The sequence below is a fragment of the Ambystoma mexicanum genome, chromosome 6p, assembly GCF_040938575.1.
Source record: "Ambystoma mexicanum isolate Mex_15411 chromosome 6p, UKY_AmexF1_1, whole genome shotgun sequence".
Lineage (NCBI taxonomy): Eukaryota > Metazoa > Chordata > Amphibia > Caudata > Ambystomatidae > Ambystoma > Ambystoma mexicanum.
In genome coordinates, this window is record NC_090935.1 from 1314592556 (window position 1) to 1314613572 (window position 21017).

At 46.1% G+C, this 21017-nt stretch overlaps 1 protein-coding gene across 2 annotated transcripts in view; it reads right to left on the reverse strand.

Annotated features, from left to right (window-relative positions):
• Positions 1 to 21017, reverse strand: part of SH3GL2 (SH3 domain containing GRB2 like 2, endophilin A1) — an 830288-nt gene that overhangs the window by 376541 nt on the left and 432730 nt on the right. For both annotated transcript variants that reach the window (XM_069625975.1, XM_069625974.1), the window contains exon 2: positions 16227 to 16295. In XM_069625975.1, the coding sequence (XP_069482076.1) occupies positions 16227 to 16235 (9 nt within the window). In that variant the 5' untranslated portion in view covers positions 16236 to 16295. The remainder of the gene's footprint in view (positions 1 to 16226; positions 16296 to 21017) is intronic.

Consider the following 21017-nt stretch of genomic DNA (forward strand, 5'->3'; position numbering starts at 1 on the left):
TGCAGCTTGAGGGCGCACTGGGAAAGATGCAGTTCTGCCAACGATTGTGACGGGAACGTATATAACTTTGCTTTGTAGGGTACTGTGGATATACTCTGTACTGCAGTGCATCTCTTGCTTGTTCTCCACCGTACCTCTGTGAGAGAGGGCTGAATATGCAAATCAGCCAATCCTCAGATGCAGAATATCAATGCAGCTCCCATCGATAGCCCACATTGGGCCTCATTACGAGTATGGAGGTAGCCATGCCCTTAATAATGGCTGCCTCCATACCGGGTCCCAGTACTGGGTTCCTTCAATGAGGATTAACCGGGTCATTCCGACTTTGGAGGATCCAGTAATTCCTCCTTGAAGGAACCTATCCGCATTCCCATTTGAGCCCCCAAAGGGCTCAATGGGAATGGGGAGGGAGCTTATAACGGGACCGTTAATAACGGCCCATTATTAGCTCCCTGTTCCCCTCGCGGGACCCGCTAAGGACGCCTGGTTTTACCAGGCGTCCTTACCGGGTCCCGCAAAGGGAACCTCATAATAGGGCGCCCCTTAATGAAGGGTGCCGGTCCCGTACCGGCACCCTTCATTACGGGAGCGCCAATGTTATAATGATGCCCATTGTCTCTGTGGGCAACAATGAAGTACCCCAGATGCAGGCCTGCCTTTGACCCTTCATGAAGTGGTCCCTTAGTTCCTAGGCACCATGGACATGTTCCCCTCTAGATGCTACGCACCATTTGGGGGTATGTTAGAAAAAGGAATGGTTGTGATCAGCGGTCGTAGTGTATGAAAAGTAGTGGTGGAACTATGTTCCTGGCTGGCCTGCCCCGCTCCTCACAAACCCCATCGCCACCCCCCACCTCCCATGAACAATACAAACCCACAAACAAATATGCATGCTGTTTAAGACACCGTTCAGTGCGGTGCACTGAAATGCAAGTTTCAACTGCTTCCTAAACTTTTATTTTAAAACAAAACCATCCTGGAACTGTTTCTTTTAAAAATATAAGTATAGAACCAGTAAAACTTAATTTAAAAAAGTAGAGGAGCACCGCTCCCAACCGCTCCTGCCCCCTTCGACCACTGGTTGTGATAGCGACGAGTGTATGTTGGCATTGTAAGTCACAGGAAGGCGGTATATGCTGTGCCACATTCCACCGGCTCTTTGCCATGCTCAACTCTGCCCTTGGAACAATAAATGGGGGCAGGCAAGACAGCAAGCTCTCTTTCAGCTACAAAGAGCACCTTGACATGTCGTTAGGGCACAGTGGGCTTAATGGGTAAGGTGTTGCTTGGGCCTCCATGCAAAGCAAGCCCAAGGGTCCACATCTGAATACCCAATACAATTTAGCTGTATAACAAAATACATGCCCAGCTAGAGCACTTGGCGAATGATTGCATCCACCCTTACGATTGCTAATAAAAAAAGAAAGGGGCCTCACCTTACTGGTTTTAATAAATTCCCAATAGCAGCTACTTTGCTGTGCGATGAGCTTATGCCACCAGGTTGAGGTCAGCTTTCATAAGGTTTTCATAAGGTTCAACTTTCACTTTGGGTGCAGAGAAAAGTTAGGGCTTGGAATGATCTAGAAAGGCAGTGCCCCTGCAGATACATGACCAAGCCGTCACGTGTGGTCCTATTCAGCGATCAGAAGAAGTGAAAATATGGGGGTACAGGATTAATAAACACGTTCATCATGCTATATCACCAAATGAGGTCTCGTCTGCTTTGCTTCGCAAAAGGTAACTCAATGCAGCTGAAAGGAACTCTTTGGATTGTCTCCACGGCCCAACGAAATCAAAGACACCATTCAATGCCAAACAATGAAGATTTTCTTTCCCACTTCTCGCCATAAAACCCATTGGTGTAGGCCCTTTTATGCATCTGATCAATGGTTAGTCCATTTAAGGTGGAAGAAACTTCTTACGGTCCTTTCCTTTATCATGCCTGCACATGTTTGAGACATTTACTGCTCTTGGATTTCAAGTGTTGATTGGATCTGGTCAGGACAAGATTCTACTCCACCTAGATCCAGTCAATGCAAGACACAAAAGAGACCCCCCCTAAGAAACTGACCAAGAAGCTTCAACATATGGAATAGAGTAGCCATATGATAGTGGGCTGAAAGAGGCAGGGAAATGGCTTGCCTGTCTTGAAGGATTAATAATTACAAAATGGGGCTAATCTTAATGTTTTAGGCTCCGTCACACTCTATAGTCAGTTCATCAAACTCCTGTGGGTGGGTGGTAGGTAGGGCCTCAGCAGTCAAAGTGAACAAATATATCATTTTTTATTCATACAAATGAACAACACAATAAATATGCTCTTTTCTCATTACAAATATATTATTTCATTTCCAGATCATAAAATGACAAATTCAACAGTGCTTTACAAGCTTGTGTGAGGGGTTCGTATGTTAACAACACCTTTCACCAACATCTCTTATTTTATCTCAAAATGTCTTTCCAGCGAAATTGAAAATATATTTTTTAAGCATGTGACAGCTGAAGCATTCAAAACCATTGTTGGCGCTTTTCTCTAGCTTATTGCAGAAATAGATCACAGAGAGGAAATTCTCCTGGATAGGAAATAATGTCTCTTCTCGATGTAGTACAATCATCAAATATCATAAAAAGAGTTTGTCGACACTGTGTTAATTGGGATCCAACAAACCATAACCCCTTCAATTTTTCAATTGGCCTTCACAGAAGCGTTCTAGATTTGTACACTGCAATGCACGTTTCCCTCAGAAAATTGGTCTGGTGGTGTGATTTGGTTCAAGCTCCATTGATCTAAAAAATAAATGTGCAAGGCTCCCAGTTCCTGTTCAAGTGGATGAAGTACACGCAATACACATAAAAGACTAACGCTATTTAACAGAATTGAAAACATGAGGTGAGAAACTGTCACAGTTTAAGGAATGAGAAGACAGGTTATGAACTACCGTAGTGGTTTCAGAGTGTCGCATAGCGTCACCTCACTAGGGATATCCAAACCGAAGTCTAGGGAGGAAGAGGAAAAGAGACGAGGGGATGCGGTAGGGTAAGAGGCAAACATATTTTAGTAAAGTGTTCATAATTATAAAAAACCTTTTAAACACTACTAAAAATATTACATTTACCATATTAAAATTACATAATCATTATAACTCATATACACATTTAAAAATACTGAAGTTAATATATTAATGCTTCAGTATCCTAGTAAACAACCTATGTCTTTGGCAATATCACACTTTTAAAGTCCATTGCTCTTACCATTTAACACCCACCAAATAACAAAGACATTTGCCTTTAAAACATGGGTCGCTCCAGAGTAAAGATAAGACCCCGTTTGGTCACTCTTTAAAAGTCTTACGTCCAGAATCCTTTGAAATCCTTTATTATAAATGTCTGTCAATTTGCAACATCCTGTAAATAGGTGCCTAATGGTCTTTATTTCCTCTTTGAATAGTCGACACCACCTATTAGCAAATGGAACATTTGTCCAAGCTCCAATCCAGCCAAATGTGGGAAGTTGCTCAAGGCGTAACACTAGATAGAAGCTTTTAATCTTAGATGAGAGCAGGGCTTCAAGTGGACCGGGTCTAGCCGGGGTCGAGCTCTGGCAGGCTCCAAAATCTCGTTTTGAGGTGGGGCCCTGCCGGGGCTCAGCAATCTCCCCGGGCAGCCTCAGCCACTAAATGATAAGGATTATTTTGTCTAAAGCCTGAATCTCTCGCTCGTGTACGAGAGCTTCATGCTTCAGAAAAAAAATGCCCATCATCCATAATGGTGGCGCTGCACCTGCGAGGCATCCTGCGTGGGCTGGCGCCATCCTTATGGAGAGAAATGTGAGGCCGCTGGAAGCAGAGGCCTTGTTTTCTAAATTCTGAAGCTCCCGCGCATTTGAAGGAGTTTCAGTCTTTAGGAAAAAACCCTCCATTTCCAGTGGCCTCACCCTTTCACCCTTAATGGTGATGCTGCCCCCCCCCAGCTGGCGAGGGGCAGCGCCACCACTAAGGCTGAAAAGGCGAGGGCTGTCCCCTGCTAGGCAAGCCTATAGAAAATAAATGCAGAGATCAGCACCCTCTCCCAGACTGGAGAGAGGGTACTGATCTCTACAAAAGGCTGCCTGGCAGGGGTACCGGTAGCCCATTGAGCCTGGGCTCGTCAAGGGGCGTGGCATAATAAGCCAGCAGGGGACCCCCCTGTCGTTAGGCCACACCCCTTGATAAGCACGGCTCATTTTGCAGTGCCACTTAAGGCACTGGTTAAGAGGGTAAAAGGGTAACGCTAAAACAAGCAAGAATTCAAGCATAGGTGCGACATGGATGTCCATGATAGTCAGGGTGCATAATAATCCGGCCACGCATGGCGTGTGGATCGTAGAGTGAAAGGGAGTGTGAAAGGGAGTGTGAAAGGGAGTGTGAAAGGGAGTGTGCTGCAATAGGGAGATTTTACTTGAAGGCAACTTTTAGAAAGATTTGTCAGTGTGCATCTGTGAAAAAAGCTGCGAGTTCCCCTGCATTCAGCCTTCACAGCGACATGTTGGCAGTGCAGTCACTCAACTTCCCTGCACAGCACTTCGTCATACAAGAACACAAGCACTTAGTACTGTGGTGTGGAACCAAGTAGATGTCGTTAAAGCATAAACAACATTTGTCTTTCAACCAATGTGGAAAACAGCCGTTTCCGAAGATGACCTAATATCGTGTAGAAACCTCAATGGAGACTAAACCTTAGTTGACAGTCGGCTAGATGATGCCATAACATACCGCCTCGCTCACGAACACTATACTAAAATCAGGAGATCGGCGATGCAGTTTTCAGCTTTTTAAATAGGGTCACGACTACCACTTACTGCCCATTCTACAACTGAAGGACTCATTGGTCCTCCTGAGGAAGGCTGCTATACGGAGGGGGTTAGAATCATCTGCTGGAGACCATCACCTTCACGTGTGTTCTTTGCGTAAGCAGTTACCATGTTTTGGCTTCAGAGTCAGAGCTGGCCTGTGCAGTGATGATACAGCGAGTCAATTTGCCTTTGTCACTGAAGCATACCTGATGGATTTTGGCCACCCAATTCAGGACCCCCCCCACCCCCAACAGCTGTGATATGGGAGTGGATGAAGTCAATGATTTGCATGAAGATGCTCGCCTGCTCGACCATATAGTCAAGAAGTGTGCACAGATCCAGCCCCTTCCAGGATACCTTCAAATTCATTTTGTAACCGACCTCTGAGTCTCACAAAATAGTCGCCGACCCATTGTAATGAAACGAGAGTGTGTTGGGAGTTCATAATAAACCACACAGTGCAATCTACTGAAACGGGCCTAGGAATGACTTTCTAGAGCTGAGCGGTGAATTAAAAAAAAAACGGAGGAAAAATAAATCATAATTATGGGATTTAAAATGTCAATTATCCAGAATTGGGCAATGTTTCAATGATTAACAGATGTTTCTGCCTCCAAAGCTGGGAAGACATACTACTGATTAGTCTCATTACAATGTAGTTGGTCTGAAGACCACTGTGTTTCGCTGGACAAGCCATACAATATTAAGATTGGCTTGCTGCAAACCCTTCCTTCTGGCATCTTGCGAGGTTGGAGGGCACTCACAGGCTCAGGGCCTCATTACAGGCTTGTCAATAACAGAAACATAGGGCTACTTGCACAACCGCACCGCCTTCCACCATTGCACGTATGGAGGCATATATCTCCTGCAGTATGCAAAGGGTATACAGCTTCTGGTAAGTACTCCCCTATTCCAAAGTGGTATTTCCCCTTCAAAAGTCCACTCATTTTTAATGCAACCATTTGGCTGTAAAACTAGTACAAACTCGCCATAGTGTTGATGCGTTTTTCTTTCCTTTAGAGGGGAGGAGTGCAAGGACTTCCCTTTAATACAGGGGAAAAGGTTTTGAATGGGGAGGTTGAAAGGGGCAAATATTGCCACCGGCCGTCTTCCCATTTAGTGCATAAAAGGTAAGAATTAACCATTGATGTAACTGTTCTACATTACTGCTGTAGACACTCCACTTCCACCATTCAACGAGGGATCAAATGGCTCAGCAAAATAGTTCTAAAAAAAGATAACAATTTAGATCTATGGAGTACCACTATCGTGACCACGGGCACAGTGGCAAAGGGATAATTGGTGAGGTATTTCGGAATGCCATTGCCGTTAGTGGTAACTTCCACCAGCAGTCGTCCCGTCAATGAAATCCACCCCAGTTGTTATGAGACTTTAAATCTTAATTCTCCCGCTTGATGGAAGTGGTACAAACAGATTGTCATACACACACCGAGTGCACACAAACACTATTTACTACACTACCCTATCGACTGACCTGGGACCTGGACAACGGTCCCCGAGGGCATTCAACCCACAGCGCTTTGGAATCATACCAATGGTAAAAGGCACTATACAAATGCCCAATAACATAACATAACATACCATGTGCCACTCTGTTTTAAGGCCTCGCTAAGGGCTGTATGCTATGGCATTGTGTTCGGCTGTTGCGTCATTATGATCTTCGTCTCCGGTTCAAAAATGGGCATGCCACGTCAAAGGAAAATGGCCGCCCTGCTCTGAGCGAGAGCTGGAGGGCAGCATCTTATGCCCAGTAACAAGGACCTGCTTTAGTCGAGTTGTGGTTGGGCAGAGAATGCTTTGTGGACGATTCCCGGGTGTTACTAAGAGGTTATGGGCATGGCACTCGTACTTGTTAGTTTGGAGAATGCCCAAGTTCACAGTGAATCTCATTTGCGGCGGAGGGCAGCACTGGTGAATTTGAAGTGAATTCTGCATTTGCGATGCAGGGTCCACAAAGTAAATCGCGTTTGGACAAGAGATCCAGTTGGTCCTTTGCACGGACACTGCGAGTGACATCTGCTGTTGGTGATCTCGGCACCTTCACCTGCTCATGCTGCTGTTGGGGTGACTAGAAGGTGGCCACGTGCATGGAAGGGGGTGGTGATGGCTAGGGATGCATTGGCAGCCTTTGCTGTGACCGTACGAGGTGCCAGTCTCATTGCCTTGTGAAAAGGCTTCTGTGTAAAGCGGAGGGCGTCTGGAAAGGCTTTGTCTGGCAGGCAGCCAGTTCAAGGATCTTAACCCGAAGACATTTTGTAGTTCTGGAAGCAGTGTACCTGGAAGAAAGCCCACATGATGTTGGCTCGGTCCAGGGGCTGGGTGAAGGGAAGGTATTGGAAAAGTACCTTAGATGTGGATTTGGAGGAAAATAGGAATTTTATTTGGGGAGGCCCTCTACCCTGCTCTGAGGGCTCGGGGAGGGGGGGGGGGGATATTTAGCCTGAGCATGGCTCTATCCTTATGAGCATTGCTCATACTGACACAGGCGAGGAAGGTGACGGACCTGGCGCAGTCCTCCCAAGTCTCAATTCCCCGCTCAGTGCAAAAGCGGGAGGCGCGGCCCACCTCCACCGCTCACGTGGACCCGGGGCAGTGATTCTGCCCGTGGTGTGGTCGCTGCAATAAGCGGTTCACACAGCAGGCTCTCAGCCTGGGCCATGGCTGTGATTCCCGGCATAACGCAGCCTGTGCAGCTCCTCCAGTGGCCACGCAGTGATAAGCGTGAAGGCATGGGGAGGAGAAGCGCCTTGGCCCTACCCCTGGAGATCACGCATTGCAGAACACAGCAAGCAGGTCCAGGGACACCCCTGTTTGAAACATCTGGGTGAAGCCCACCCACATGTGCCACTAGCACAAATCAGCACTCCTGACAGCAGGGGGAAGCACAGTTTGACCAGCATGTCAGAGGAAGACATCCCAGCCACCGTGCATGAAAGACTGAGGCTTTTCCACATGGCCAGGGGGATGTTACCCTCTGCCAACTACCCCAGGCGTTCAACCTAAGAGACACAAGTAACCTGGGTCCCCGGTGAGTCCGATGGATGACAGACTTCAGGGTGTACGGGGGGCGATGGGCCCCATGGATGATGAAAGAAGGAAAAACATTCTTGCCTTGGCAGTAGGGGCCACTGTGAGAGACATCCTCTACGAATTGGTTGACGAGAAAAAGGTGATGTACCAGGAAATTCGAGAGACACTTGACACCTACTTTGCCCCACACAGCGACATGGACTACGAGAGACATATCTTTCATACAACTGTGCAGGAGATAGGGGAAACCTTGGATAATTATGTCATGCGGCTGCGCTTCCGCATGAAGCACTGTGCCTTCGATCGGTACTCAAATGACAAAGCCCTATGCTCCCAAGTCACAGTGCGATACAAATCCACAAAATTCAAAAGGAATTACTCCAGAAGCAGAGGACCCTCAACAAAATCCTAGCAATGGCGCGTGCAGACTCGGCAGTCACGCAGCAGGTGGTCGGCCAGTGACGAGTGAAGATCTCAGACACCAGAGATCAGGAGGTTGTCAAGAAACTAATCTCAGCTCAGCCCGACAAACCCACCCAGCCAACAAAATCATGCTAGAGGTGCAGCTAGGAGATTCTCTATGAAGGCACGTGCCCGCCACTCAGCCAAAAGTGTACAGCATGCAGTGGTGATGATCACTTTAGAGTGGTCTGCAGAAATGCCCCAATGCCACCCACCCTGGCAGCCTCCTCCGGAGCAGCAGCGTTCCTGCTCACCGACCAGATGACAGGAGAGCGAGCCGTGAGTGCAAAGGTACTGCCCCGCAGAAAGCAAGAGCAGCCGTCAACTGCCCAGAAGATCGCTCCAGTCTCCTGACAGGAGAATCACTCACAGGCCCCTGACGGAGAGTCCGCTATGTGGAGATACGATCACCATCAGGGAGCGATTCCTTCTTCTCATACAAATGGTCAAAAGGAGGAAATGATGTGTGGGCACTTGGAGGGTCAGAATGGGGCTGTGTTCCTTTGCTGTCCCATTCCCAAGTACACAACACACCAACAGAGTTTCTCATCGACACGGGCGCAACCGTCAATGTCCTGAGTGAAGAGGCCTATAATTGCCTTCCTTACCAGTCAAAACTGCGGCCTTCGCAGGTCGACATTTTCCCTTATGGCTCCAACACACCCATGCCATACTGCTACATGTCCTCTCCACAGAGGCCAACAGCGGATGCATTTTTTGTTTCAAAACGTCTGTCGACATGGGACTCGTCCACATCTATACAACATGATGGCCCACCAATGTATGGCCCCTGAAGGAGAAGTCACTAAAACGTAGTCTTGGTAAACGACGCAACTGCAAAGTGAGGCTTCACAACGATCTGGAACTCAAACCGATTGCCCAACACTATAGGGGTCACCCAATAAACATTCAGAAAGAAAAAAGAGGAGCGGAGACGCTTAGTAGACCTCCACATCTAGCCAGCAGTGGGGCCCACTGCATGGTCTCCCTGATTGTACCGGTTGCCCAGAATTCGGCTGAGGGTTCCATTTGCCTGTCCGTAGATATGTGCCGCCCCAAAATGTCAATCCAGCAAGAGTAACGCCAAGCCCCGAGAAAACCGGACATGATCCACCTTCTCAATGGTGAAACTGTATTTTCGCAGCTTGACCTCAACAAGGGATGCCATCAGCTGGAGCTAGCCCAGGAGTCCAGGTACATCACCACGTTTGTGACCCAAACAGGGCTGTACCGCTACAAGCGCCTGAACTTTGGCATATCTTCAGCGGCAGAGATTTTCCAGGAGGAGATCCACCAGGTGATAAAACATATTCTGGGGTGTCAACTACAGCAACAACATCCTGGTATTCAGAAAATCAATCTGTTAAACAGTAATTATATAGTGCCTCTTTAGTATTTATATTGGCCTAAGCCTATTCGCGCTACAAGAAAACCGTGTTGCAAAGTTCTGATTTTTGGGTTAACTTTGCAACCATTTTAAAATTCATCTGCCATTTTGATTTCTACTTGTGTGTTCTATGTTCTAAAATGGTGGACTATGTTTTCGACTTGCAGCCAAGCCTTCCGACCTTTGAGCTCTGTTAATGTTTAGGTTGTCCGAGACGCCGACTGTTTAGACTAAGCAAAGAGACCTTGTGCTTCATATGAACTGTCATTCAAGTGTTGTCTGCGCTCACAAGCCTCATCCTTGTATAAACAATGGGACAATGAAGAATAAGCCTCGAACGTATATTTACGCTGCACTACATTGTAAAGGAACTTAGTACAAGTCTTACCGCGGGATCCGAGAACATACATCATCATTGTGTCTTCATGGAAATGCAAAATGTAGGTGCCTTTCCCCGGCTTACTACGTGTGAGAGAAAAAATAAAATAGCAGACACAACCCCTTGTCATGAAAGAGGCACTGAGACCCGGCTGCAAGAGTTCAAAGGATGGTTTATTTCTCCAGCTAGGAAATAACCCAAAAAAACTCTCCCAAATCTCATTACATCATACTTGTATTTATATTAGTTAAAGTAACTAACAAAAAATGCTAAATGGACCCGATTGGCCAGACGATGTGGTGCTGTAGGTGTGGGTAGCATCTCTTCCTCCTGGTTGGCTGAGTAGCTGACGGACGTCAAACATCTTGTGCTCCATGCAGGTCAGGGTCCGGTCACTGTGGTCACTACCTAAGCTAATATGTTACACACTAAATAACAAACTGTTTAAAACATTTTATGCTACTTGCACATTTCTACATAAGTCATACACAATGATTATTGTCAGTACAATTGGGTCATTCGTGGCTTTAATTGAAGGCTTTGACCTTATTGTGCATGTAAAAGAATCAGGCTGTGTTTCGCATCTTTTCCTAAGTTTCAAACTCATTAGTGCAAGTAAAAGCATATATAGTAGTAAAAATGCTTAAGGTTAGTAAGGAGTGTATTGGGTGGATTTCACAGCACAGGCGAGGGTCTGGCACTTGAAAGAAATACCTTACAGGGGGTGCAGGGTCAGGATGGCAATAAATTGTTCTAATGGGGGTGGGTGGCTTGCACGTTTATGAGGACGAATCGAGCAGAAAGTGCTTAGCTCATCCTGGTTCACATGCCGGTTCTCAGACGAACAGTGATCTCAGAGGAAGAAAACTGTAGCATATTGATTGTTGCAACTTTCTCCAGCTTCAGCGTGAGAATGGAAGCGCAGAGCTTTCCTTCGCAGGGGGAGTGCCTGCGCGCCTTGTGTGTGTGTCTCTGTCCTTGGCTGCTGCGGTGGAAGGGGAGCGGAGCATTGCTGTACTATCGCAGTGAGGCCTGTTTACCCAAGATGGAGTCGAAAGGGGACACAAAAGATGGATGCCCCGTGTCTTGCTCAGTAGTCCCATCTATGTAGCAGTCAACCATGGTTAACTTTACATAAGGGCAAGGGGCAATCCCACTACCGGCGGCACGTGGTCCAAACCTTGTACTGAGGAGCGTACGACACGAAGGGGCCTGAGGACCCCTTGCTCCCATACAAAACCTATGTAATACTTCGCATAATAGTGTATTATCTGTATGTGAACTAGGCACGAACTCTAGACCACAAATTATTAACGTGAAGAGAGGCTGGACAATATTACACAAATTGGATAAAAGCACAAATGTTTAGATGTTCATGTCTCTCTCACCTCTCCTTGTCGGCTGGTACACACTGCGAGGTGTTGGGAGCCAGATAGCTATCTGTTTTGCTTTGTGAACTGTACAGAATAAAAGGACTGTGAATCTTTTCAGCCCGCGATTGGTGTATTTCCTTTGTGGTACTCAGCCTCGATATTTCTTTGTTCTTTCAAATCCAGGAACACAACAACAACATACAAAAGGGTTGCAGGGACTTCGAAGGAGCCAATGTCACACTCAACAAGGACAAGTGCAAATTTGGAAAAGGAATTCTCAAATTCTTTTGCCACATATTTTCCAACTAATGTATGCAGCCGGACCCAGAGAAGGTCAAGGCACTACAAGAAACCCCTCGTCCTCCTCGCCCAACAGATGTGTCAGACCTCAGGTCATTCCTGGGGCTCGCCAGCTACTGTTAGCACTACCTGGAAAACCTTGCGACAGTGAGTGCCCTACTCAGAAAACTGACCAAGATTGGCCAAGGATTCATCTGAATGCGAGGCTGCTTTAGCAGACATCCATGCCCGCATTGCCTCGGCCTCTGATATTGCTTACTTCAGGTCTTCCAAAGACACAGGAGTGACTTTCACCCCAGTCCTGTGGGATTAGGCATGATACTGTTGCAATATGACCCCAGAACCCTGCACATCAAGAAAGTGGTGTCATACGCTAGCCGCAACCTCTCCATCACCAAACAGAAATCCTCACAGGCAGAGAAGGAAAGCCTGGCGGTCATCTGGGCCTGCAAGCACGTCCATCTGTTTCTATTCAGAAAATCATTCACAGTGGTCACCAAACACCAAGCTCTTCTCACCATCCCGGAGATCGAAAGATGGGGACTCTGTCTCCAGGAATGTTTTCTATTCGCCACAGGCCGGGCAAGGACAAGAATCCAGCCAACTACCTCACACACCACCCCAGGAGACCATCACTCCCGGAACATTCAATTGCTGATGCAGATCTGCAATACATCATCCACCAACTAAAACCTTTCCTGATAGTGGCGAAGACGCTTCAGCAAGAATCAGCAAACAACCCGGTGCTGGCCATCCTCACCCAATGCATCAGCCAAGGTAAACAGACATGCAAGGGACAGAGCAAAACACCTAGAGGAGTCATTGCAGACTGACATAAAAGCAATGGTGCTGGTCCAAGAGGAACTCACCACCACCGAAGACCAAATAGTCATGAAGGGCTGTCGAATCGTCCTGCCCAGTCACTGCACCAACAAGTGATCAATCTAGCCCACGAGGGACACCGAGGTCTGGTCTCGACGAAGAAACATCTGAAACAGAAAATTTGGTTTCCAGGGCTAGACATACAAGTGGAGGACACCCAAAAAATTTGCAATTTGCAGCACCATAGCGCCTTCTCCATGCCAAAACCCACTACCGATGGCCACACTTCACGGCGGTGTATAAGAGGAACTAGAGGTTGACATTTTTGGACCTCTCCAAGATGGCACATATGCCCTGATAGTGATCAAGGAGTACTCAAGGTACCCAGAAATACAAATCGTTGTATCTTTAACAGCCACAGCGGTCATTCCAGTCCTGGGTTGCATACCCACTGCCCATGGCATCCCTCAGACAATCAAATTTGACAATGGTACACCGTTCAACAGTTTGGATTTTGCAAATTGTGCCCAGTACATGGGTTTCAAACACCAGAAAATTACATCTCTCTGGCCCCAAACCAATGGCATGGCTGAGCGCTTCATGGGAAATCTGAAGAGAGCGCTGGAGGTGGCACAACTGGCCCACAAACCATTTGAACAAACTCTGTACCAGCTCCTACGCAACTACCGCCACACTCCCCACAGCACCACGGACACATGCCCAGCTGACAGGGTCAGATTGGCCCCTCGGCCTCTCGGATCGTGACCGAGCCAAAATCATTCGAGGTGTGGGGGCCAGTTTATGTCCACGCCTGGGCTGGTTTTGAAGAAAAAAAAACACCTGCAACGGCATCATTCATCAAAGCAAGGTAACAGATGTAACAGATGTTACCTTGCTTTGATGATTGATTTGCATGCATGATGTGTGCATCATAAATTATGATGAATGCATCATTCACAAGCATGCAAAGTTGAGGGGCCGGGACCACCGCCACTCCAGGGGGCACATTGAGTGGCTGTGCTGTTGTATTAGTGATATTAGTGATAAACGACCAATTTTAGTGTAGAATAAGCATCCATTTCGGACTATGTATTTTGCCTTTCGCAAATTATTTCTGTCGTTGTCTCTGTTACAATCAGCACAAGACATTCCATCTCAGTGTCCTCAGTCGCTTGATAAAATCCTTGTGCCTAAAATCTTCCGTACAGTGTAGAAATGTTTGACCATAGCACATCAAGTGGCCCTTGACTTTATTGTGCCACAATGAATGCTTTGTTTTAATGTGTCTATCTTTCCCCATCTCCCTGCCATGATGTTCAGGATGTTTGTTTGCATGTATGAGGTAACGAGTGCTCAGAGTATGGGATGTCCTGCGAATGCGCTGCTTTCCCTTTTTTGGCAACCTCTGAAGCCTGAAAGTAGATGCATGCAGGCTTGACATGCGGCCACCTTTGCACCAGACCTGCAGATGAACTTAATTGGCCTGCTGTTAAAGCTCAGTTACCAGTTTAATGGTATCCACTACAGAATAATTGCTAATTTTACTATATCCGATAGGATAGCTCAGTGGGTTGAATACTTGCTGCTGTGATGTGTGTGTGATCTGCAGGTTCGAATCCCAGCAAGGCCATCTCAGCCTTTCATCCTTCTTAGGTCGATAAATGAGTACCAACACAAGTTGGGTGATATTGAATGCATATTTGTTCTATAAAAAAGAGCTTAAGCACAAGTTCTATACAATAACATTATCATTGGGCCTTGGACATCTGCTTGCATTCACGGTAATTTGACAATATGGATCTATACACACAGATATTGATAATACATATGGTGATCCATCTTGTATGAAATGTATATCACATTAGTGCAATTACAACCATATTTTTCGTAGTGTACTTAGGAACAATGCTTTTTGATGCCACTTCCTGTTTTGTCAAGGGGTGAAAGGTAGTGTTTCATCGCATCCCGGGATGTCACTTTGGGGTGGGGTAAAATGACATCGCTTGTCAGAGGTCAAGGGTCGTGAGGCGAGGGGTGGGCCAGTTTTTTTGGGTGTCCGGGCCTATTTCTTGGCCCTGTTCGACCCTGCAACCTGACCTCCGGTAGCTTACAGACACAACTGCGGCAAGAGCCCCTGGAGGGCAACACCACACTGGAGGATGAGGAGATCCGGACGAAAGACACTGAAGAAAAACAGAAAATGAAGTTTGCAGCAGATGAGAGGAGGGGAGCCAGAGAACACAGCGTCGAGGAAGGTGACAGAGTGCTGGTGCATCAGACCCAGAGAAGGAAGGGAGACTCCAGTTTCGCACCTTGCCCCCTCACAGTCACAAGAGTGAAAGACACCATGATCACGGCTGTTGACTTGGAAGGACAGAATCACAAAGAATGTGTCACACTTCAAGGAATGCTGTGGTGCAGTGACAACCTGGGAAGCTCCGAGGAGGAACAGTTAGACTGAGGACACAAGGGCTTGGGAAGATTCCCATGTCCTATACTGGGGAGATGAGGAATTCTCAGGCAGTGAGGTCGCAGAAGACGATGGGGAGTGATTTCCAGATAGACCCCCTATACAGCCCAGAGCAAGCCGCCCCGTGCAGGCAAAGACTAAACCCATAAGATTCATTAAGGAGATGGGCTAGTATCAGACTAAGTATTTTAAAAGTTGGAAGGCTGTCATGTTCAGACATTTGGTTCCATCCACATCATTATGCGGAAGTTGGATTAGGGCGGCAGTGGGAGCCAAGGGAGAGGAAGTGACGGGGAACGTGAGAAGGTGTTGGGCAGTTACAATAAAGTTGGAGTTCAGACCGGACCTTTCCGTGTGGGCCTCCTTATTGTCCGAAGCCGTGTGGATGATGATACGGCGTGGCTGTATCCTTATGAGCACCGCTCCTACTAACAAATGCAACCTGAGGCAGATGAGTAGCACAGATGAATGAGGAATGAGACAGATCAGTGGAAAGTGAGGACAACAGGTGGAGGCAAGAGTATGAAATGAAGAGTGTGTATAGAAATGAGTGAGAAAGAGAATTGAGGAGTGAGGGCAGAGGTATCAGCAGGAGAACTGAAAAGAAAGGAGAACAAGTCAGAAGTGAGAAGGAGACTTCAGGAGAACTGGAAATCCGGTACACGCGTGAGTGAGGGGATGAAAGAGGTGAAAGGAGTGAAACATTTAACAATTTAAATGCACAATGTGCAGTAACAGGAAAGGTGAGGAGGATCAGTGAGAAGGAGGACTGAAGATTGAGAACAGTTGGATGAGGAGGAAGATTTAGGAGTGAGAAGGATGGGCGGGGTGGGAGAGTGAGGAGGAGTAATAATAGCGTTTTAAAATGGACACTACACAAATGATACTCCATGGGTGGCACTGTCTCCCCCCACAGAAAATGACTTGCAAATTTAACATAAGAATTGAATAAAGCAGAAATCCCTAAGTAACGTCTATGTGTGTCTTCTCCCATGTGTCTTGAAAACTTTATATCAAGCAGCCACATTTTTGTTAAGAGCAAAAAATGCTTCAGACATACGAAAGCCACATACAATACCAAGACATTTTGTCAGAACAATTGATAAACTCACTGTACAAACCTACTGACATTATTGAAAAGGGAAACTTACCCTCTCCATTTCTTTAAAGTCATCATCCAGCTTGGTCCCTTCAGCGCCTCCAACCTTCTCACTCACTTTCTGTTCAAATAAACAATAAAGCAATACATTAGGGTATAACCCAAAGGAAAAATGCTTTCTTGTGTTTTTAAAAAACATGTGTTCTTGTAAAGAATATACATTTAGCAGATGTGATGAATCCTGTGAAGTCATCACTGATCCTCAGCCTAAAGTCTCCTCCAATGTGGCCAAGGAAAGGCAGCCGCTACCCGATCCTGACCTTGGGGGTGGTATCCTGGGGGTGGATCATATGGGAGGAAATGGCTGTCGAGGGAGAGTGGTGGCTGCAACTGGAGAGACGCAATACGCTTCCCTTTCCGGCGTAGAAGAATCACAGATTCCAGAGTTTCTAGTGGCATGTTGGCATTCAGAACCCTTAAAATTGTAAAACCCTGAAACCCACTTCAAACAGAACTCTAATTACTCTTCATATGTACATAACCCTTCTAAAACACATTTAATAACTGATGTTTATGATGGTTATTTAAACAAAAGTGTCATGAAGAAGAGAAGCACAGAGTCAATGTGGAATGAAGGTAATACCAATTACAACGTGCGGTCTAGTCATCAGGTCCACAATCAGCTGCATGGGACATTTAAACTTGAAAATCACCTATAATGGCAAAGGAAATGCGAAGAAAGCTACAGAGAGCGCAGAGCAGGAAGTGAACCCAGAGGCAGAGGCAGGCTCACCGAGACGATCCGTGCAGGAAGAAGAAAACGCTCACCAGCAACCGCCTTGAGGCCTAGCATACTGCAGGAGAGGAACTCCAGTAGATTTGTAGCGGGTGCCCTGGAGGGACCGCTTGAGGTGAGACATTCACAGTGGAACCGGAGGAGACGCGATCTTGTGGAGAGGTTGTGGTTCCATCGGCAAAAGACTGCAGAGCTGACGAGGGAACCAAAAGAGACGCTGGTTGACAGGGGAAGCCTGCCCAACGAAAACCCTTGACCGCAGCTGCAGGGTCCAGTTGGCTTCAGGGCACTTTGCAGCTTCTGATACAGAGTTCAAGATGGGAGTCAACTGCAAGTATCAGTCAGCAAAATGGTTCGGTGAGCAAAGCTGGACGAATGGCTACAGGCTGGTCTACAGGGCGGCTCAGGGTCAGGAATCATTGTCTCACTGCTGGTCAGTGGTTCTGAAGCCCTGGTAGAGATGTCTCGGATGTCTTCAAGTGACTGCTGCTTGACAGCAATCAATGTTGCATTTGGTTGCAGCTCGAGGAATTCATCTGGCTCGAAAATTTCCTTTAAGGCGGACTTTGGTAAATGCTTGTCAAGGCACTTCTCCCAGCTTCTTCAATGGGCTCATGTCGTCCTTTAAGGCAGACAGCCAACAGCTGTGGAGTGTGTTGAAGGCAGCTGCCTTGTTCTTGGTTGTAGGTGCAGAGACCTTCTGCACTTCCTACCTATGAAGCTTGCTGCAGACCCTAGCAGAGCACCTTGTGTGCTGGCTATGTACTGGTTCTGGAGTGGCTGGACAGTCCTCCGAGTTCTTGATCTGCCTATGTTCCGTGGGAGATGTTTAGGGGAGGGATATTGCTTCCCTCTTTGGATATCCTGGCATTCTTGTACCTTATGAATGGGGGTCCCCCCCCTAGCAGGATGGCCTACTGTGAACAGCAGTCCCAGATATGGCAGCTTGCTGTCATTGATACCAATGGCGGGAGCTGGCTTTCGGTTGACACAGTTATACATGAAAGGTTGTTGGGTTTCCTGTCTTCCTTGTTAAGCTCTGCAGCCAGGGCCAATTAGAGCCTGGTTGAAGTATCCTGTGTTCTTATTTGGATTGCTGCCATCAGCTGCAGAGCCTAACAAAAGAGCAGGGGGGATCCATGGAGCTTTTGTTAGTTAATTGGGCTGGCCATGGCAGGGAGAAAGTTGGCCCAGCCCCTTCCTGGAGATGGCATAGTGTACTCCTGGCTGTTACATTCCAACTAAATATGAAAGGGCGGACTATGATTCTAGACTGTGTACACCCAGAGTACATGGGTCTATGTGTTTGTCGTGATGTGAGCATAGGACAATTTGTGGATTAGCCCCACGCATTTTCCTGAGGTTGGTCTACCATCATTCCATTTAATAAAAATGTTCAAAAAGCCCAGACGAGCACATGTCCAACATACGAATGGCCGATTCCTCACAAGAGTGAATCAAGATATCTAGAGATTCAGTTGAGGAGTTCGTGGCAGGAGAGTATAACAGCAAATCATATTTTTTTGGCTAGTTGCGTGAAAGAGATGCTTTAACTTCAAGAACTGTTTCAACTGATGAACAGATTTTACCATCCTGAGAAAAGTGTTTTATAGAAAAGACATGTATTTTGCCATCCTGAGAAAGGCATTGCATGGAAAAGACATTTGTTTTGCCATCTTGAGAAGTGTTCTATGGAAGAGACATTTGCCTTGTCAACCTGAGGAAATTATTTTGTAAATGGGACATTTTCATCGACTTTAACAGAACATTGTTGGAACAAAACACTTTCCACAGTTTTCCTGAAATAGTTCAGGGGAAGGTAACCAACCCCTGGACAAAAGGATTGCTTTGTTATAATTTCACTTTTGGATTTGTGCACATTTTTGTTGAGTTGGAAACAGACGTTTACCTTGCACCTTTTGATTGTGTATGCTAGTGTGGGGGTCAGATATATTTTGGACAAAAGGTCAGCTTACTTTAGTTTCATAGGTAGGAACACTGATTAGGATAGGGACAGTTAGACCTTTATCCAAACCCTTTTTATTTTAATAAAAAAGGCTAATGTTCAAACATTACAACTTTGTGTCCGCTTCACATTTCTGACCCCTCACATATGGGGGCAGGAGTGGAATCGGATTTGGGTAATACAAATTGGGGATCCCACATGAGAATAATAGATTCTAGCCCCACATGCAGGACATCTGATGCAGAGTGGAATAATAACACTCCTCTTATGTATGGGTCATATTCCCAAAAGATTGAAACAGATTCCCTTTCCTTAACATCTATATCTGGAGGAAATTCAAATTCAGTTTTTTTCTCTACTAGAGGAATAGGTTCTTTAAGAGAAGACCATAAGGAAAAATGTGCTTTTCAATGTCGGGGTGGTCTTCAAATTGTTGTCCAATCAAGCCATTTTACCTATTAGGAAAACTCTAAAGGGCAATATCTACAATTTGTTTTGTCCTCAAGACTGCGTAATACCTGGAAAAGAGAAAATGATAGACACTTTAATATTTAACACAGCTTTCCTTGCCAATGTGGCCTTCTATGGTATCCCTTAGAAAGAAGGGACATTGAAAATGTTACCCCTTCTTTCTTGTGGGGACAAATTAAAGTCTTTTTTTAAAATCTTTCTCCGGTTCCTATCAAAATCAACAGGGGTAAAATAGTGGGTAACTTGGTGTATGACATTTCTTGGGAACCATCTACTAAAGACAAACCGAAAAAATATTAGAAATAATATCCCAGACATTTCTTTTCCCCCTACTTTATGGTAAAAGAAATCCATTGTCAAATAGTAAAAAGGGCATGCACTGGGAGGAGAAGCCAAGGGCTTCTCAAAAATCCTTAAGATCTGGAAACTGAAGTCTCATAGTCTGAGGAATCAAATCCTTCTTGGGAAAATTCGAAATCTTTTGGCAATGTCCATTCATTATATATACTGTGCTGTATCTGTGGGAGCTTTCAACATCCTGCACATCATTGGGGGCCAAGTTTGAAAGCCTCATCTTCTCCCAACCTTATCTAATGTTATGGAATTCAGCCTCACAATGGCCCCCAGATTCGCAGCATGTAGAATACCAAGCAATGACTCTGGGCAGAGTACTCAACAAGGGATCAGTTGGTTTGTATGGCTCACATCAGAAAAACCATGAGCGGATCCTTCTCAAAATGCCACAACACCCCCATGACGTCACAGCAGAGAATGATGACTTCCGTGATCAATAGCTGTGATGTCACTTCAGGGGCATGTGGCATTTTCTCATTTACCTCTGGTCTCTGTCCGAAGACCCGTAGGAAGGAGAGTAAGTACAGTAACCCACCCTTATCCACCCACCTTGCCCCCTCATGTCTCACCTCTTCACCACCTACAATGCTAGTCCAGGAGGACAGTGCAGGGGTGGTCAGTAGAAGGATGGCCTAACAGAATATAATATTATACACGGGTAGTTTTCAACTAAGGGGCCGATTCCCCCTTGGGGTTCTGTATGACATCAATGACAATTTAACTTCGCCCTCAATGCCCGACAGATGTCCTCCGGCCCCCCTCTATGTAATTGATCCCCCCCACAGTTGATAGATATCCATCTAGGTTTGTATCCATCTGACCTAAGATCAGGAAAAGAGTCGCACTCCTTGCAAAAAGGTGAATCAGGAAAATAGCAGTACGTCAACACATGGGCGCTTCATTACTCACACTGTATTGATCCATTTTAATAAGGGTAATGGATGGAAATTCCTGAATCAAAGGTTTTCAACCAGCTGAGTTTCTATCTGGGAATATTTCATAAAATATTCCATTATCTTGCTTGTACAAAGATAAGCAAACCCATCTTGATCAAATGTTCATTTGGAAAGAGTTGGGCCCCAATGGCTTAAATGTGAGCATTCACAGCATTGTCGAAAAATAATGTGTACATTAAACAAACAACAAGTATGTCAAATAAAGCTAGTCTAACTGGTTCCAGGCGTTAGAAATGTCAGTATGCCATTCTTCTGAGAAAACCCCATGTTTGACAGCGACTCTGGAAAAATAAAGTTTAC